A 19,777-nucleotide genomic window follows, 5' to 3' on the forward strand; every position below is an offset into this window, starting at 1 on the left:
TTCATTAAGCCGCCACTGGAAGGTAGCTCCAGGGGAATGAGGTGAGCATGAACTAACCAGTAATGCGGCCTGGTCTCCACCTGGCAGGCCACCAGCTATTTCCACACGTCACTCACTTAATCCTGCCAACCAACTTTTGGGGGAGGCACTTTTCTTTCCATTTTTTAAGATAAATTCACTGAATTACTCTTACTCCCTGCTCCCAGTGATATATTACTGATGCTTGGTGAAGCTGGCAAACCCAGGAAACACCGTGCAATGCTATTCGAAAAAGAGGTTTTCTGTAGCGCTGTAGTGCTGTCAAGTCTTTACACTTGATATTGAGTGTAGATTATTTAGTTTAAGGAAGGCAGATGTTCCTCTTTTTTCACGTAAATTAATGTTTTCCCTCTTAGCTGTAAATAAAACCTTTTAATAACTAGAACTTTGTAAAGTTATTCTGTATCATAATGTGAACTGAACATATTCGTATGGTAGTGTCATTTAATATTTCTAAGACATCCCATAGTTGCAATGACAGTGTTATAAGAAATGCAGTTTTGAATATCCTATGTCTTCTGCTCTTGGTGGTGCAGGCAAGCTCACTCTGCTTTGCTGATACAGAGCATTCGAGCAGCCGGCTGAGGGAAGCCGCAGACACTGCTGAGGGTGGGAGAGCCCTCCTTTCACCTCCTGTCCTTGCTGTGCTCCTCCTCTTTGTCCAGCTAGGGGAAGACAGGGCCTAACTTTCCCCTAAAAAATACTTTCTCATTAATTTGGGGTATGTCTAATATGGAAGCAGATATGATAGACTAAATATTATGGTCACCTATAGTATTTTTTAGAATTATCAGTAAGTTTAATGTACATCTAATTTTCTTAAAATGTCTGTAACATCTTGAGTACAGAGATGTTTTAATTTGCAATGACATTTTGTGTTTGTCTTATAATTTCTTATCTGTAACAGGAGAAAGCTGAGGCTGGAGTTATTAATTATAGTACTAGACTGTGTTTCTGAATTTCTTGTCAAATTTCTGTGCATGTGTTAGAGAAGCCCTTTTTAAATTTAACATGAGAATAGTAAGAAAATAAAACAAAATATGAGTTAGTAACTGGTTTGAACTCTTTTTTTTCCCCAGAAAAATGATTTTGGAGTTCTTAGCCTCTTTAAGAACTCAAATCTATTATTTCAGTTTTAATTTTTTGTGATGTAAAAACGGACCGCACCAGGGCACCTGAGTTAAAACAGGAAGGGCCATTTGTTTTTCGGCTCCTTGCTGTGAAAGATACCCTCAGCCAAGTAGCTTTTGAAGATAACTGACCCCCTTGTTTCCCATTGGTCATCCTGTACCAGAAATAAAAAATTGTGTAAAGCAAATCAACAACTCTAGGGCCCATAATTATATTGGGCAGTATTATGTTAAGAAACAAAGGTTGAAAGCTAAAAAGTTCCCAAGGAAAGGAAAATAGAGGTGTTGATAGAAATATAAAAGTAGGAGAATGTCCAAAGAATATCAGTGTACAATTAGAGACAAATGTAAAATTCCTGCCATAGTCCTGTATCTCTTAACCTTAAGTCAAGGAGCTTCTGTTCCTTCAGAGACTGTTACTTCAAGCACATATTGGAGGTGATGCTGGAAGGGTAGGTGGCTGAGTGAATTCCCTGCTAAGGAGTTGAGGCTTTATTGTGAATTTTGGGAATTCAGTGAGGAGGGGAGAGCAACTGAGGTCCCAAGGTGTGGGGAGTGTAAGACTGGGTGGCCCCCATTAGCAAGATTTACAAGGCCAGGTTTCCACCAAGGAAGCCAGGTTTCCATTAAGGTGAGGAGGTAGCAGAAGTATTCTGCAAAGCATTTGAGATTTTTAAGAGGATTTTGCAACAGTGGAATAGAGCAGCGTTACCCTGAATGTGTCCTGTGAGATTTTAATTGGTGTTACTGGTTGAGGGAGTTCATGGAGAGCCAGGTAAGATTGGGAAGCTCAAAGCCAAATCAGACAAAGTGGCTCCTTTACTGCAGGTTTCTCAGAGCTTTATCTCCCTCATGTGCGATGTGATGCTCCAGGTTTGGGTGGTGGTGGGGCAGAGGGAGAACACAGGTAGGTGTACAGAAGCATTTCCCAAGCCCGTCAGCCATGGAGTCTTTATCCTCTCAGAGCTTTGCATGGAGCAAATTTTGAGAACAGCTGGAATTGGAGTTACAGAGGCACCCAATGCAGAGGTTAAAAGAGGTCAGCGGGAAAGGGAAAAGTCAGAGGAGAGGAAAGTCTGAATGGATAAGGATGTGCTTAAAGGAGAGGGCAGCTTAACAGAAGAGCAGTTCCTTGGACTGAGGTCTGGAGACAGGTAGGCACAGTGATGGAACTGAGAGGCTGGGTGGAAGGGTAACATAAGGATGAAGAGCGGAAGGGGTGCGCTCAACGGAGAGGTCCAGGTCCAGGTGGGAACTCAGCAGAAGGTGTGCTGCAGTCACACTGGCTTGTCTTCCTAAGGTAGAAAGCCCTTCACAGGGTTAGACCAGCTCCAGATATATTCTTTTTTTGGAGCAACTTCCAGTAACTACAGAAGTTAAGGCAACTCGGGCCAGAGACCAGGGCTGTTTCTGAAGCCCTTCTGCGGGAAGGCAGTGCTTGGGTCTGAGGGTCTCTAAACAAGATTCCTAGTGGCTCAGGAAAATGAGGCAACTGAGGCGAGTAGATGCAAATTCTGGCCTGCAAACCTCCTTGAAAAAGAAGTGAACTGAAAGCTTAAGGATGCGTGAGCCATCTTGCTGCTTTGACTTACTTTTTATTTTTCCCTCCTTCCCTAAACTTACTGTTTTATTTGCCTTGAGATTGTCCCAAGGCGGTTGGATGGGAAAAGAACCAGAAAGGAGGCATGGGACCAAGGATGGTGAACCTCAGCGAATGTATGGACCCTAAAAGGTATACTTTGGAAGCCGTTTTCTCCAGGGTGCACACCAGGTTCTGTCAGGCCAAGAGCATTGCCCAGTTCAGTCAGGGGGTGCCTTCACACTGATGACGAGTGTTAATCCACTCTTGGCTGCCTCTTGATTTAAGTTTGGTTGTGAGAATTAATATTAATGATGGATATCCTGAAGGACACACAATTCACGTTTCTCTAGACATTGTACATTTCGTTCTTGCTTCAAGCTCAGACTCTCAGACCTCTGTACCTACACCACCTTTTAGTTCTTTATTCATTGCCCTTTGATTTTGTCCATTAGCCTACACTGAAGGACATTATAAGAAATATTTCACAGAAACCAGTATTGTATTGAAGGCATGATGTAAGTACCCCCTTTATTGAGGAGACAGAAATTTCTCTGTTTTCAGTATTAGGAAAATCTTTCCTCATAAGCGGCTGGTGTGTTTTTATTCCTGGACACAGTAACTCCTACACCTGGTCATGCTTCCCATTTCACCTTGGCTGCTGGGGGCTCAGGATCAGATTGGTGGCCCATCACTGTGCAATTGCAGAGGATAATGGTGGCATGTGTTCTGTGTGGTCACCTTTCTCCTCCTCGCTCACCCTCAAGCTTTGTTTTACTTTTCCTTCGATACTAATTTCCATAGTATTTGTTTCTTATTTTCTCATACAGCTACTTTCTATCTAAAAAGGACAAGATTGGGGCATAAATGAGTGACTGACTAAATAAATAAATAATTCTGTCATTTTCTAGGTTAGCTGAGTCATCAGTGGATCTAAATCTCAAATTGATGTGTTGGAGATTGGTCCCTACTCTGGACTTAGACAAGGTTGTGTCTGTCAAGTGTCTGCTGCTCGGAGCTGGCACCTTGGGTTGTAATGTAGCCAGGACATTGATGGTAAGTTTGTGGGGGTCAGATGTTACCTCTAAAGCTGTGGCTTCTCTTCTTATTTCGCTATACAGTCCACCTTCCATACCTGTGGGTTTCGCATCCAAAGATATGGAGGGCCTTGTATTTTATGTAAGGGACTTGAGTATCTGTGGATTTTGGTATCCCCAGGGGCTCCTGGAACCAGTCCCCCATGGATACCAAGCAACGACTACGCCTGAGTGCCTTCTCGCTCCCAGACTCCCCCTATTCTGTCTCCCTCCCTCCCTTCTCTTTTTCCTCCCTGTCTCCCTCCCTTTTTTCTTTTCTCAGTATCTCTTTAAGTATAAAAGGAATACATGCTTTTATTATAAGGTAGAAACAGGAACTCTCCCTCCACTCCCATCCCAAGTCACTTACCAGAATTAAGCAGACTTCACAGATTATTACACAGCATCTTTCCCTGAAGTTTTCGTAGGCATGTGCAAATGCAGAGAGAGACATTTGTCATCTTTGCTCTTACTTATTTATTTATTTATATTTACAAAAATTGGATCATAGCATACTGTCTGTAGCACGTTTTTATTTTTAACTTAATATAACAATAATTGTGGTTCTCTTTCTATGTATTCCATATTATGTATATGTAGGATTTTATTATATGTCTTGTCCTCAATTTATTTAATCAATTTCAGCATATTTTTCTTTTAGAGATGCTGTTGAAGTGAACATGCTTATATCTTTACATGTCCGTGGAATTATTTCTTTAGGAAAAAAGCCCTAGAAGTAGAATTACTGTGTTAGAATGTAAAACAGAGCTTTTAACTTTGCATTTCTTTAATTAGTGAGGGTTAGTATTTAATTTTATTTCTTTCGTGAATTTTATTTCTTCTATTTATGTCCTTTGGGCTGTGTTTCTTATATATTGACTAGGAGTTCTTTTTTTAATGGATATTAACCTTTTTTCTGTAATATAATGCAAATATTTTTCTCAATTTAAGTTATCTTTAGCCACATAAAGGTTTTTAAAAATTTGATGTTATTAAATATGTCAATCTTTTTCTTTACGGTTTACAGAACTCTTGTTTTTATGTTTAGATCTTTATCAATGTGGAATTTATTTTTGTTTTATGATGAGAGTTAAATATCTAACTTCTTTTCCACAAAGTGAATAGTCATTTGATTGAATGGCATTCGTTCAATAATACAAATCATCATTTTCCCACCTTAATCAAATACTAAATCTCCTTATGTACCTGAGTCTCTTTTTGGATTCTATCTTGTTCCATCATTCCATTTATTTGTTCCTGCATTATTACTCACAGCTTTAACTCAAATTACAATGAATTTATAGATAAATTGGGAAGGATTGACATCTTTGTAATATTGATCCTTAGTTCCAGAAGCATTGTATATCTCTTAAATTATTTAGATCATCTTTGTAGCATTTTCTTTATTTAGGTCTCACACATGCCTCATTTAGTTTATTTTCACATGTTTAATTGTTTTTTTTCTTTTAAAGATATGTTCTTCCCACTAAAATTTCCAGTCGACTATTACTGGGATATACAAGAAAGATATTCTATCTGGCCATCTTTCTAAACTTTCTTAGTTATATTAGTTTTTTGTTTGATTCTTTAGAATTTTCTAGGTTGATAAGTATTCCTCACCAACATTTATACCTATTTCTAGGACTGGCTAGGACTCCATGGTTTTGCTGAGGAATAGTGGTGAGATTTGGCATCCTCATTTTGTTACTGATTTTTAATGAGAAACTTCTTTTTTTTTCCTTTAATTTTGATATGTGATATTGGTTTCTGCTAATGCTCTTTTATAAATTGAGGAGGCAGATTTTTATTTCTAGTTTACTATGAGTTTACATCAGAAATGATTGCTAAGCTTTATCAAATATATCTATCAAGATAATCATATTCTAATGTTGAGCATTCCTGGAAAAAACCCTATTTGTTCATGGTATGTTATTCTTCTAATATACTATGGGATTCAACTGGTAATGTTTTATTGCTAGGTTTTACATACGCATTCATAAGTCAAGTTGGTTTATAGTAATGTTTTTTCCTTTTCTTTGTGGTGTCGTATATCTTATAGCTGAGTTATACTACTTTTATAAAATAAAACTTTCTGCCTTTTTCTATGCTCCAGGACAGTTTAAGTGTATGACTTATCAGTTCCTTGATGGTTTGGCAAAATTCAGTTATAAATCCACCTGGGCCTGATGTCTTTTGGAATTCTCTTGGCAGTGAGGGCAGGGAATCTTTGGGAACTTTTACAAATGTTTCTATAGTCATTGACCTTTTTAGATTTTATACCTCTTTTGAGTCAGTTTAGTCATGTTGTTTTCCTAGAAAATCATCCATTTCATCTAAATTTAAAAATTAATTGATATAAAATACATGTGGTATTCTCTTACCATCTTTTATTTTATTCCATTTTTTTTAAATGCACTTCTTTATTTCTCTATTTCTTTTTTGGCTGTGTTGGGTCTTTGTTGCTGCATGCAGGCTTTCTCTAGTTGCAGCGAGTGGGAGCTACTCTTCGTTGTGGTGCGTGGGCTTCTCACTGCGGTGGCTTCCCTTGTTGCGGAGAATGGGCTTTAGGCGCCCGGGCTTCAGTAGTTGTGGCTCATGGGCTCTACAGTGCAGGCTCAGTAGTTGTGGCACACGGGCTTAGTTGCTCCAGGGCATGAGGGATCTTCCTGGACCAGGGCTTGAACCCAAATCCGCTGCATTGGCAGGCAGATTCTTAATCACTGCGCCACCAGGGAAGTCCTTCTTACCAACTTTTAAATCTTCTCTTTATCCTCTCTGTCTTTTTTTTTTTTTTTTTTTTTGCGGTACGCGGGCCTCTCACTGTTGTGGCCTCTCCCCTTGTGGAGCACAGGCTCCGGACGCGCAGGCTCAGCGGCCATGGCTCACGGGCCCAGCCGCTCTGCGGCATGTGGGATCTTCCCGGACCGGGGCACGAATCCGTGTCCCCTGCATCGGCAGGTGGACTCGCAACCACTGCGCCACCAGGGAAGCCTTATCCTCTCTTTTATCTCTCCTTATTCCTAATGTTGAATAATTGTGTTTTCTCTTTTTCAAACTTGCCAGAGAGGCTTGTCTATTTTATCAGTCTTTCCAGAGAACTAAATCCTTGATCTCTTTATTCCATAATTTTTGTTTCGTTTTGCTTCCAGATTCATTAATATCTACTTTTATCTTTATTCATTTCCTTCTCCGTTTTTGTGGAATTTATTTCATTCTTTTCCTAACTTCCAGAATTAGGTACTTAAGTTTTCTTAGCATTTTTAAAATTATAAAGTCATTATAGTCCCATTGTAGAAAATTTGTAGAGTATAAGAGTTGTAAAGCAAGAAAAGAAGACCCATTTTTCGACTACATTTTCACTTCTTTTCAGTGTTTGTTTAATGTATATTTAAAAATCTTATTTGATATATAAAAATGCCCCTTGCTTTTACCAATTAACATTGTAAACACTTTCTCATGTCATTAAAAAGGATACCTAAAAAGCTTTCTTAATGGCTGTAGAGTATGCCTTCTTGTATGCTGAAACATGATTTACTGTGACATTCCCCTAATGTTAGACATTAACATTGTTTCTAGTTTTTTACAACCCTAAATTATGTTACAGAGAACATCTTTGTGATTGCATTTTTGTCAGTATTTTAGATCATTTCCTAAAACAGATTGCTGGAAGTAGGTCAAAGGATATGAACATTTAAAAAGTTCTAGAAACCTATTGCCAAATTGCTTTCCAGAAGAATTATACTAGTTTACATTCTCAATCGGTAAAATAGTTTTTTCATCACCCCATCCTCACCAGCACTGAGTATTGTAATTTTCTTTAATCTTTACAGATTAGCCATTTAAACTGTGTAGCATTACAGGAAACTGAAAGTTAAGTGTGAGAGTCCACATGCATGTGACTAACCTGTGGCATGTTTGTAATTTATGTAGCTTTCTTCCCACCGCCAAGCATGTTCTCAGACTTGCCTTCCTTGCTCTCCACTCAGCATTGCTTTAAAATGCAAAAATACTCCCGAAATAAATATCCCCAAGCCAAGCACCACTGAGTTTTGGATATTCCATATGTTTATTCCCCCTCCATGGTAGTTTGCTTACCTGGTGAAAGTCACTTATAAAACTGGGTGGGTAGACCAAAGTTACCAGTGGGCTTCAAAACAAACAGCTGACTTAAACTATGCTTTCAAAAGAGTGGATTCTGGCCTATCATCCTCCACCCCGACAGTGAATCTTGGGTTGTTGTTGACTGTGCCCCTGGAATCATCAGACTAACTGAATTTCAAAGTCCCTAATGGAAGGATATTGAAATAAGACAGAGATCAGACTCTTAACTCTGCAGCCAATCCTGGCGGGGCTTCTCTTACATCACTGTGCTTGTTTATGGTTTACTGAAATACACATACCCCATCTCACCCCAGAAAGTACGCACCTTCATTTGGTTGCCACTCTGAGGATCTCATTTCCTCCCCTCCATGAACCAGATCTATGACCTAAGATAAGTCACTTATCTTTTCTGGGCTTCAGTTTCTGTATCTGTAAAATAAAGTAATTGAACTAAAGATTTTAAAGAGCCTATCTAATTTTAAAATCATGTGGTTCTATAAGACTTTATAGGAGATGGAATTGAAGTGTATGAAATCATGAAAACTATCTCTGAGAATGTAGAATTTTCCCCTACATTCCAGAATATTAATAAGGGCTTTGCCTCTTGGAGAAAAAGTACAAAATCTTCTATGATGTTGTACAATTGGAAATAACTTATAAGTCACTTTTACGAGGAGCTAATTCAGGCTTTAAGTGAATTTTAGGATGAGATGTTACTTATGCTTACTTATTCATTCAGGGAAAGTAAGGACATTGAGTGGCTCTTGCTAATCCTTTTAAGACAGTAACAGGGACAGTTCTTATGGGACTCACCCCCAAAGCTTCCTCTGGTGCCACTGTCAAAAATAATGAATTATTAGTCAGACCCACAATGACATTTCTTAGTCTCATTACTGTAGGAAGCCAGGCACTGTGTGTATAATTATTTTGTCTTTTAAAGGAAATTGACACTGTCAAAAACTGAATTTGCACAATTCAATTTCTGGAGTTTCCTGTATTTTGAGGTTCCCAAGCTGCTCCAAAATAAAACCCTTTTAGGGATTTCAAGGGAGACACCCTGTGAAATGTTCATCAGAGACACACCATGATCTCCTGTTTCCATGCAGGGTTGGGGCGTCAGACACATCACATTTGTGGACAATGCCAAGATCTCCTATTCCAACCCTGTGAGGCAGCCTCTGTATGAATTTGAAGATTGCCTGGAGGGTGGTAAGCCCAAGGCCCTGGCTGCAGCAGACCGGCTCCAGAAAATATTCCCCGGAGTGGTACGTGGATGCTGTTTGAGAACATCTGAGGTTTTCTCCTGGATCTTTCAGTGTTTAAGTCTTGGGGAATGAGGCCCTGTGGTATTGGTGAAAGGGAGTCAGACATCTGTCACTTACTACCAGGCCCTCATCATGTGGCCAAACCACTGTTTCCTCATCTCAGAGATGGAGATTACAAGAACAAAACTCTCATACATTATTATGAAAATAAAATGAGTACATGAAAAGAGTGTTTTATAAGTTGCAAAGCATTATCTGAGTTGGGGAATTTGGGGTACAAATATTTTTAGATACTGCCTTGTTCCAAAGGGGTTTATGGTGGCTCAGATGTAGGATATTATTTTCCTCATCACCAGAATACTTGATAGTTAGTACAGGTTTATGAAATTAAATTGAATGTAAGTCTGCAGAAGAAAGATCTGGCTAATGTTTAGCTTTTTATTCCAGCTGCTTCTTATTTTTGACTTTCATCATTTATTTTAAAAACAATGAGGCAAGTCATTCAGCTCATTTGATTTGAAATTTGCCAGTGTTTTTGGGGTCATCCAGCAAAAGACATTCTGCACCTTGCATGCTTAATCCGTTTATGTGACAGAGGTTAGATCAGGTGTCTCTGAAGTATCTGTTTGTACTTAAAGTGCCACAAGAAACTCTTGGCCCTGGCTAAAAATAAAAAACCTGCTTTCTCAAAATTTCTCTGTTTAGTCACTCAGCATTAGATTCATTCATTTTAACAGTCTTTGCTTTAAAAGCAACTTTGACTGTTTTGCCCATTTCATCAGTGTACCAGAGGAATGTCATTTATTGGGTTTACTTCAACAGTATTGGTTGAACACCCACTGTACCCAGTGAGGTGCTGGATGCCAGAAGAGATAAGAATGTTACACCCCATCATTGAGGAGGCATCTTAGTTAGGTTTCTGCTGTGACAATATTGCATATCACATACTCCCAAAATCTAAATGGCTTACGATCATAAACATTATTTCATGCTCATGGGTCTGCAGGTTAGCCATAGCTTAGCTGTAGGCTAGGCTGGACTCAGGCTTCGAGTCAGGTTCCAATCTACTCTGTATGTCATTATTTCAAAATCTACACTCCAGGAGCAACAGTCAGCTGTCCTACTCTTCTTATGGTGGAAGGTAGAAGTGTAAAGGGGTTGGTGAGGCTTACCATACCTATACATGTTAAAGTCTCACCTCAGAAATGGCACTGTGCAGTGTCCTCCATCTCCATTGCCAGAGCTAGTCACAGGGCCAGGCCCTAAGTCAATGGGGTTGGTCAGGATACCCTGCCTGCCTAGTGGGAGGTCCTGCAAAGTTGTATGGCAAAGGGCATGGACATATAATTCTCTTAGAGGGAGGCAGTGCACACAGTCAGGAAAAATAATTCATTCTATCACCAGAGAGTACTGTGAACTCCCCTCTGGGCCCAGACAGACCTGGCTTTGAATCTGAGCTCTGCCTGAAAGTTTTGCTTGCCCAAATCCTAGCCATGGTCTATGACCCAATGCAATTCCCCCTATTTCTTTGTTCAGTCATTCTATGACTTACTCACTCCTCACATATTTATTTAAGGCCTACTGTGTGCTAGGGACTGGGGAACAAGGCAGACGAAGTTCCCACTGCCTTGCATTGAACTTCAAGTCTAGCTGGGGTCAATAAACTAATTTCCTAAACGGTTACACTTGTAACAAGTGCACGAGGCAGGAGCTCAGTTGCTGTGAGAATGTTTAACAGGTAGGCCTGACCTAAACCAGGCTTCCTTGAGGAAGCTGAGTCCTGAAGCGTGGGTGGGAGCTAGCTAGACCAAGCGGGGCAGAGCTGTTTGTGCAGAGGCCTGAGGTAGGAAGCAGCATGCTGCCTTTGTGGACTGAAAGAAAACCAGGCTGGCTGAAGCATGGAGGTCAAGAAAGAGACAGAGCTAGGGCGTCCGTGTCAGCAAAGGCCAGGTCATGCTGGGCCTTAGAGATCAAGTTCACCTTTTCTTGAAAACATCAGCCTACCAGGATCAAGCCTCTTCCTCAGCACCTACATCATGTTACTCCATTTTACCTATTGGATTATGCATTCCTTACCACTGGGAGCCAGGTCTTTTATACTTTTATCCTTCATGCCTTATAAGTAATAATAGATAACACAGAATGCATCTAAGTACTAGTGTAATTCATCAAATTCGTGAAAAGTACTTGTGAAACTGTTTCACTTATTGGTTAGCCAGGCTTATGTAATTTTCTTTGTGTGTTCAACAGTCAATATTGTTGATATTTTCATTCAACAAATATTTACTCATCACCCTCCTTACACCAGGCCATGGACAGAAGGCTAGCCCTAAGTGAAGAAGACATGAAAAGAACTGCTCGGCTGCAAATACCATGCCTAATCCTGGGGTTGAATTAATTGAATAGGAAAAAAACCTGACCTTTAATAAATCAAATAACTATTTGAGGTCACCATTTTTTTTCTCCCAAAGGTAAAGCAATAAAATGTAGGATTGTAGAGCCACACTAGGGGTTTTAAAACCCAGCTCTGGACATCTGCTTTCAACCCTGAAGAGTAACTGATAGACTAGCTCTCCTACCATTATGCACCTAAAAGTTCTGCACCTGGGTAGATTATATAAAATGACTCTTCAGACACAGAACAATATGTAGTGAAAGACTGTGGTCTCAGAAAGAAATGTTTGTCCCAATTTATTGCATGCAGACACTTTTTAGCCCATTGGCACTCCTTTGTGACTCACAATTCATCTGCCAAGACATTGTGGAGCCAGCAGGGGACAAAAGGTAAATTACAGAGCTGTTCTAAAGCCCCCATGAGAAATGCTGAGTCCCCACACTCAAAGGGAACCCAGGTTGCTGGGCAGCTTCTGCTTTTGGACAGGAAATGAAGCTTCACTACCACACATAGCTGTCACCCACCCCCCAAACAAATATCTATACACTCCTAAGTCAGTTTTCTAGTTCAAGTCAGCAAGTAGAGTTTTTTGGTTTTGAGGGTTTTGTTTGTTTTTAATGCATATACTCCTAAGAAGATTAAGGCAAGACTAGCAGCCATTCTAATCTTATATGAATTTATTAAATTATTTTTGTTCTGACATCCCATTTGGAGGTATTCTACTGTAAGGAAGTGGAGGGGAGGGCAGCTTGGGAATAAGTGGGGAGAGACAGCTTGGCTGGATGGAGGGACTTGGGCAGGCAGAGGGCATTTTGGTGAAGTTTCTTGGCCTCAGATTGTAGGAAAGAGCCAAAGGTACACAGTTTTCTCCAGTGTTCACCTTTTCTCACACGGGAAGTGCCCCCCACCCACTTTGGAACTAGGATCCGTGTGTCTCTGTTTGCTGCTCTGTCCAGCTTCAGGGACCCTGGGTGACAGGAAAGCGTGGTCTAGGTTGAAGAGGTGAAGAGGGTTGGGGGCACAGGCAGCAGAAGGCTAAGGCAGAGTGGTCATGACGGAGAGATTTCAGGCTGTAAGCGACCATGTGTGCATGCTTGCGGCGACCGGGAGATGCGGGCTCTGAGATCCCGCCTGTCCCTTTGCTTCAGACCCCCCTCTCTCTGGTGTGTCCCCAGAACGCCAGAGGGTTCAACATGAGCATCCCCATGCCGGGACACCCAGTGAACTTCTCCAGCGTCACCCTGGAGCAGGCCCGCAGGGATGTGGAGCGGCTAGAGCAGCTCGTCGAAGGCCATGATGTCGTGTTCCTGCTGATGGACACCCGGGAGAGCCGATGGCTGCCCGCCGTCATCGCCGCGAGCAAGAGAAAGGTAGAGTGTGGGTCCTCTGGTGGTGACTTAATGCATCATCTCCCCAGGCGGAAGTGTCCCCAGTCTGCCCCCTCCAGAGCAGAAGGTGCTTTGTGTGGCCTAGTGACCTGGTACAAGAGGGCTTCCTCCAGAGACTGTCTCTGCCTTATGCACCATCATCCAGCATAATTGTTACCCTTTACTGTTTAATTTTCATAACCACCCTGTGAGGTCCTTTACTGGAAGGGACGCTCTACTTACAATAGAATGTAAGCTCCAAAAGGGCAAAGATTTTCTCATTCACTACTGTTGGGTCAGTGACAACTTCAAGGGCCAAAAGAACTGAATGTTTAAACACTGGGTTGGCCAAAAAGTGCCTTCAGTTTTAAGTAAAAATAAAAGACACATTTTTCATTTTCACCAAGAACTTTATTGAACAACGTATTCACCCTTTTGTTCCACTACCTTCTGCCATTTTTCAGGCAACTTCATAATTCCATCTTCCCAAAACTTTTTATCTTTTTGAGCAAAGAACTGTTCCAGGTGCCTTTTACAGTCTTCCAGGGAATTGAAATTTTCCATTAAGAGAATTTTGTAAAGACCTAAATAAATGGAATTCCGAAGGTCAATGTCTGGTGAATATGGCGGATGAATCAGAACTTCCCAGACAAGCTGTGACAGTTTTTGCCTGGTCATCAAAGAAACATGCAGTCTTGAGTTATCCTGATGGAAGATTATGTGTTTTCTGATGACTAATTCTGGACGCTTTTCGTCGAGTGCTGCTTTCAGTTGGTCTAACTGGGAGCAGTACTTGTTGGAATTAATCGTTTGGTTTTCCAGAAGGAGCTCATAATAGAGAACTCCCTTCCAATCCCGCCATATACACAACATCACCTTCTCTGGACGAAGATTGGCCTTTGGTGTAGTTGGTGGTGGTTCATTTCGCTTGCCCCACAGTCTCTTCCTTTCCACATTATTGGACAGTATCCACTTTTCATTGCCTGTCACAATTTGTTTTAAAAACGGAACATTTTCATTACGTTTAAGTAGAGAATCACATGTGGAAATACATTCAAGAAGGTTTTTTTGCTTAACTTACGTGGAACCCAAACATCAAAGCAATTCACATAACCAAGCTGGTGCAAATGACTTTCAACACTTGATTTGGATATTTTGAGTATGTTGGCTGTCTCCCACGTGGTATAACATTGACTGTTCTCAATTAATGTCTCAATTTGACCGCTATCAACTTCAACTGGTTTACCTGACCGTGGAGCAGCGTCCAGCAAGAAATCTCCAGCACAAAACTTCTCAAACCACCTTTGACACATTTGATCGGTCACAGCACCTTCTCCATACACTGCATAAATCTTTTTTTTTTGCATTTCGGTTGCGTTTTTACCTTTCTTGAAATAACAAAGCATAATATGCCGAAAATGTTGCTTTTTTCTTCCATCTTCAATATTAAAATGGCTACACAAAAATTCACTAATTTTGATGTCTTTTTTTAAACACATGCTGATATGACAGCTGTCACATACAATCTAACAAAATTGTTTCGAATGACGTGAAAGACAACTAACTGCTACTAGAGTCATCTTACGGAAAAAACCGAACGAACCTTTTGGTCAACCCAATAAATCACGGTACATGTGTGTGACGGAATAGTATGCAGCCGTTCACGGTTATGTCTTCAAAGAATTTTAATAACATGGAAAATACCACATTATGTTAAATAAGCAAGATATAATATTGTATATATATTTTTTATCAACTCTGTTTATATATGTAAAGATATCTACGTTTATCAAAGGGTGGCAAGAAGAAGGGAGAAAGGGAGGAAGGGAATGGGAGAGAGAGAGAAAATAACAGGGAAATACTTCAAACTATTAATAATAATTGTTTGAGCTGTGAGATTGTGAGTGATTTTTGTTTTCTGGTATGGTTTTCCTTGATTTTTTCCAACTTTCTGTCTAACCATAAATTTGGGAGAATAAGTTAAATTACAACTAAGAGATGTTCTTACAGTATAAATGAAAAAAATTGTCCTCAAAGACCTATGTGGGGGGCTTCGCTGGTGGCTCAGTGGTTGGGAATCCGCCTGCCAATGCAGGGGACACGTGTTCGAGCCCTGGCCTGGGAGGATCCCACATGCCGCGGAGCAATGAAGCCCGTACGCCACAACTACTGAGCCTGCGCTCGAGAACCCGCAAGCCACAACTACTGAAGCCCGCACGCCTGGAGCCCGTGCTCCGCAATGGGGGAGGCCACCGCAATGAGAGGCCTGCGCACAACAACGAGGAGTGGCCCCTGCTCACCGCAACTAGAGAAAATCTGTGCGCAGCAACCAGGACCCAATGCAGCCAAAAATAAATAAATAAATAAATAAATTTTTTAAAAGAAAGAAAATATTCAAAAAAAATCCTATGTGGAGGGTGAATTATATGGTATGTGAATTATATCTCAATAAAGCTATTATGAAAAAAAATCTCTGTAGAAATGACAGAGGACAGCATGATGCTGGAAAGAATGGGTTTGAGAACTACCGAGACAGTTTTATACACCTACCTTTTACCAGCTAAGTGACCTTGGGCAAGTTATAGAAGTAACCCGTCTGACTTTCAGTATCCTCATCTGTAAATAGGAAATGTTTGCTGGGAATTTTAAATGAAACCAAATGAGATAATTTATGTTAATCACTTGTCAAGTCTTTTGCATTTAATAAGCCCTCAGTCTTGGGTAACTTTTACCAACATTAGCTTCTAGAATCTAATTATAGTCATATGCAAACATTTATTGCAAACACTTATAAAATACATTTTTTAAGTGGACCAAATATGAAGTTAGCCATGGCTTAAAATATGTGTCTCTTAACTCTAGCCTTTTATTCCTTGAAACTCACAGCTGGTCATCAATGCTGCCTTGGGGTTTGACACATTTGTTGTTATGAGACATGGCCTGAAGAAGCCTAAGCTGCAGGGAGCCGGGGACTTGTGTCCCAGCCGCCCTGTGGCACCTGCCGACCTCCTGGGCCCATCACTTTTTGCCAACATCCCTGGCTACAAACTTGGCTGCTATTTCTGCAATGATGTGGTGGCCCCGGGAGATGTAAGTGGATTTCTTTGTTATTCCAAATATTTCCTACAACCGTCTTGCCCACTAGAGTGGAGAGACCCAGTTCTTTCCTTTACGACTATTTAGATATTGTCTTTTAACAAAGAGAAAAATTCTCCATTTGGGGGGCGGGGCAGGGCCTTATCCCTCTATGAGCCTTGTTTGACATCATCAACTGTGTACAGCTCTTCCCTGTTCGCCAATGTAAACGCAGCAACAAACCATTTTTATGGAAAGCTCAGCAAGGAAACCGCAGGCTAGATTGGTTCCTGGCAGCGCTTAGCGCTGTATTCTGTGTGTATTCTTAGGGTATCTTAGTGAAGAGGGTGTTAAATGAGGAGTCTGAAGACCCAGTCTGAAGACCCAGACTGCAGTCCAGCCTCACGGGATAATTCCAAATAAGTCTGTTAGGCTCCCTGTGCTTCTGCAGGATGGGACTCAGAGGCCCAGAAGGTTGTCAGACTCAGCATGTCAAAATACAGGATTTCCAGTTAACTCTGAATTTCAGGTAAATAACGAATAATATTTTAGTATAAGTATGTCCCATGCAATATTCGATATCTGCTTATGCTAAAAGATTATTTGTTGTTTATTTAAAGTTCAAGTTTAACCAGGCATCTTGTATTTTATTTGCTAACCCCAGTAGGGGAGGGACGAATACTTTCCCTGACTAATAACAGTGCAAGCTGGTTCAAACATGGAAGTGCTCTGAGCAGCAAGCACTACACTGTTCCAACGTAAGGTTCTGTGTTCTTAATGCTACCATGGGAGCAGGGTGAGCAGGAATGGTCTTTCATCAGAAAAGACGATCACTTCTAGTAGAACAAAGCAGAGGTGTTGTCCGTACCCTCCCCTCCATTTTCACCTTCTATTAAAACGTGTTCCTCACTGATTTACACCTCTTCTGGATGACTGGCTTTTGTGTCTTCCCAGTATAAAGACAAAAATATCCTCTTATGTGAAGAAGGGTGGCTTTATCTCCATCATGGGTTATAATATACAGCTGACCCTGTTATTTCATTATTACCAACAAGTAGGATTAAGGATCAGCTGCAGTAAAGTTACATCTGTTCATAAGGCAAAAATTTCAGAGTCAAAGTTATGCCTAACAACCCCTTAAATTTGCCCAGAGTTGGAAAATTAGAATTTCTTATGTTGAACTAACGAAGGCTTGTGTTTGGAGCCATGCTGTAGCAGAAATACTTGTTCTTAAGCCCTGAGATCACGCTCAGGGTGACAAGATGCCTCCACTGTGAGGGGCACATGGAAACAGAGGATGGCGGGGACAGCAGATCAGTCCTTCTGTCTCCCGGGCACTCCGAGGGTTAGTGCAGTCATGGTGGGAGGGCAGGACCATTTGCTCTGTTCAAATGTTCTTCCTCTCTGTGCCTCTCGCTCTCAACTCACAAGCACAGTAGAGTTGAGTCAGTTAAAAGAGTACATGATGCCACTCCATGTATGAGGCAGCGAGGCCCCCCATCTTTAATTTGTTTATAACTGCTAATCCTTTTTAATGTATTACCTCATTTAGTTACCTAACTTGTATATTTTGATTTTCTTGGTACTTGCAAGAAATGGTATTATGTGAGGCTGACTGATCTTTGCCAACAGTGAGCGTCTGGTATGTGATAGAGCTTTATTGTGGAGGAGTTTCATGCTTCACACAGCTGGCGTTGGGTGGAACGGAACTTTGCATTCACGTCAGTGACTGTTCTCTGTAGTCAACCAGAGACCGGACCTTGGACCAGCAGTGCACTGTGAGTCGTCCAGGACTGGCCATGATTGCAGGAGCCCTGGCGGTGGAGTTGATGGTTTCCGTTTTGCAGCATCCAGAAGGGTGAGTTTGCCTTTTAGAGATGGGTGTTTAAGCAAAGAAAGCTTTTGTATCTCCCTTGGCCTTGTCTCAGTTTGAATTTTCTGAGAATTATATTGCGCTTTCCATCCTCAAAAAAGCAAGATTTTAAAAAAACCCAGTGTGATTCTTTGGCCTGGAGAACTTGTCATTGTGATCTTTGGAGCTGTATCTCTGCATCCTTCTGGAACTGAACTCTCCTAGAGTTAATTGGTAATTGATAATAAGAAAGGATAAAAATTTTGGTAGTGGCCTTAGGACCTTCATGCATTTATTCTCTTAATATGTTTTGATCTCCTTAGCCCTGAGCACTTGTAAGGCAATACCTGAATTACATATGATAGAAATTGCATTTAGCTGTATGTAACAGATCCATGTAAAGTGACTTAGCCCAAAGGGTACAGCTTGATTTTTCTCATGCGGCAAGAAGCTCAGAGGCAGCATCCAGGGCTGGTACAAAGGCTCTGATATGCCATCGGGGACTGTTTCCTTAGCACTCACTCAGCCACGCTTAGCTCCCTTCCTTATGCTTGTCACCTGTGGTCACAAGATGGCTGCTCTGCCAACAGTGTTGCTTCTGTGTTACACGTAAGAGGAAAGGAATGACCAAAGGATGAAAGTTGTACTCAGCTGAGGCTGCCCCCTTTTAAAAGGCTCTCCGGGAAGACTTACCCATTGATTCTAAAACTCCTACATCACATGACCTTGCATTCGTAACTGCAAGGAAGATGGACAAATGTAGTCCTTTGGCTGGGCATGTTGCCTCTCTCAGTGAAACTGTGATGAGATAGAAGTGGAGAATACATTGGGCAGGCGCCCAGTACTGTCTGCACATTCATTTAAAAACAATTCTGGGGCTTCCCTGGTGGCGCAGTGGTTGAGAGTCCGCCTGCCAATGCAGGGGACACGGATTCGTGCCCCAGTCCGGGAAGATCCCACATGCCGTGGAGTGGCTGGGCCCGTGAGCCATGGCCGCTGAGCCTGCGCATCCGGAGCCTGTGCTCCGCAACTGGAGAGGCCACAACAGTGACCTTCTTGCGTACCGCAAAAAAAAAAAAAATTCTGTATGTATTTTAAACTCTAGAAGATATTATTATTGTTATATAGTTGGTATTCATTTCATTTTGCTAATATTTTCCTTTTTGTTACTTTTCTTTCTGTGACCTTGAACTTCCATCCAAGGGCATTTTCCTTCTGCCTGAAGAATACCCTTCATTATTGCCTTTAGAAATGCTAGCGACAAAGATATTTCAGTTTTTGTTTGTCCAAAAATGTCTTTGTTTTATCTTTGCGCTTGAAAGCTATTTTTGCTGCATACAGAATTCCAGACTGGTGGTAATTTCCCTTTAGCAAGTTGAGAGTGCACTCCTGTTGTCTCTGGCTGCCCTTATCCTGATTGAGGAGTAAGGTGTATACCTCATTGCTACTCCTTTGATACAATTTGTTTTTGTCCCTCTTCCCCTACCTTCAGTTGCTTTTAAGATTTTCTCATTGTCTTTGGTTTTCAGAAGTTGGGAACACATACCTAATTCTGTTATTTATTATTGTATACCTATTTCTGTATTTATTCTGATTGTGCTTTTTAGTGCCCCTTGAATCCATAGCTTGATGTTTTTCACCCACTGTGGACAATTTTCAGCCATTATCTCCTAAAACATTGCTTCTGCCCCTTTCTTGATTCTTTCCTTTTGAGTCCCCAGTTGCATGTTAGAATCAGTCTATGCTCTTTTCTGTACTTTCCATAATTTTGTCTTTCCTTACTTCAGTCTGGCTATTTGGTTTTGGCTTATCTTCCAGTTTACTAATTCTTCCTTCTTCTGTGTCTATGTTTTAAACCATCCATTGAGTTTTAAATTTCATAATTATATGTTTCACTC

General features: G+C 41.0%; 1 protein-coding gene across 7 annotated transcripts in view; it reads left to right on the forward strand.

Annotated features, from left to right (window-relative positions):
- The window catches only part of ATG7 (autophagy related 7), a 237,231-nt gene that overhangs the window by 44,630 nt on the left and 172,824 nt on the right, over nucleotides 1-19,777 (forward strand). For all 7 annotated transcript variants that reach the window (XM_029242464.1, XM_029242467.1, XM_029242470.1 and 4 more), the window contains 6 exons: nucleotides 2,811-2,901; nucleotides 3,660-3,804; nucleotides 9,032-9,190; nucleotides 12,761-12,955; nucleotides 15,839-16,042; nucleotides 17,770-17,885. In XM_029242464.1, coding sequence (XP_029098297.1) covers nucleotides 2,811-2,901; nucleotides 3,660-3,804; nucleotides 9,032-9,190; nucleotides 12,761-12,955; nucleotides 15,839-16,042; nucleotides 17,770-17,885 — 910 coding nt within the window. The remainder of the gene's footprint in view (nucleotides 1-2,810; nucleotides 2,902-3,659; nucleotides 3,805-9,031; nucleotides 9,191-12,760; nucleotides 12,956-15,838; nucleotides 16,043-17,769; nucleotides 17,886-19,777) is intronic.

Source organism: Monodon monoceros, unplaced genomic scaffold, assembly GCF_005190385.1.
Source record: "Monodon monoceros isolate NGI ecotype Baffin Bay Population unplaced genomic scaffold, NGI_Narwhal_1 Super_Scaffold_3, whole genome shotgun sequence".
Classification (NCBI taxonomy): Eukaryota; Metazoa; Chordata; class Mammalia; order Artiodactyla; family Monodontidae; genus Monodon; species Monodon monoceros.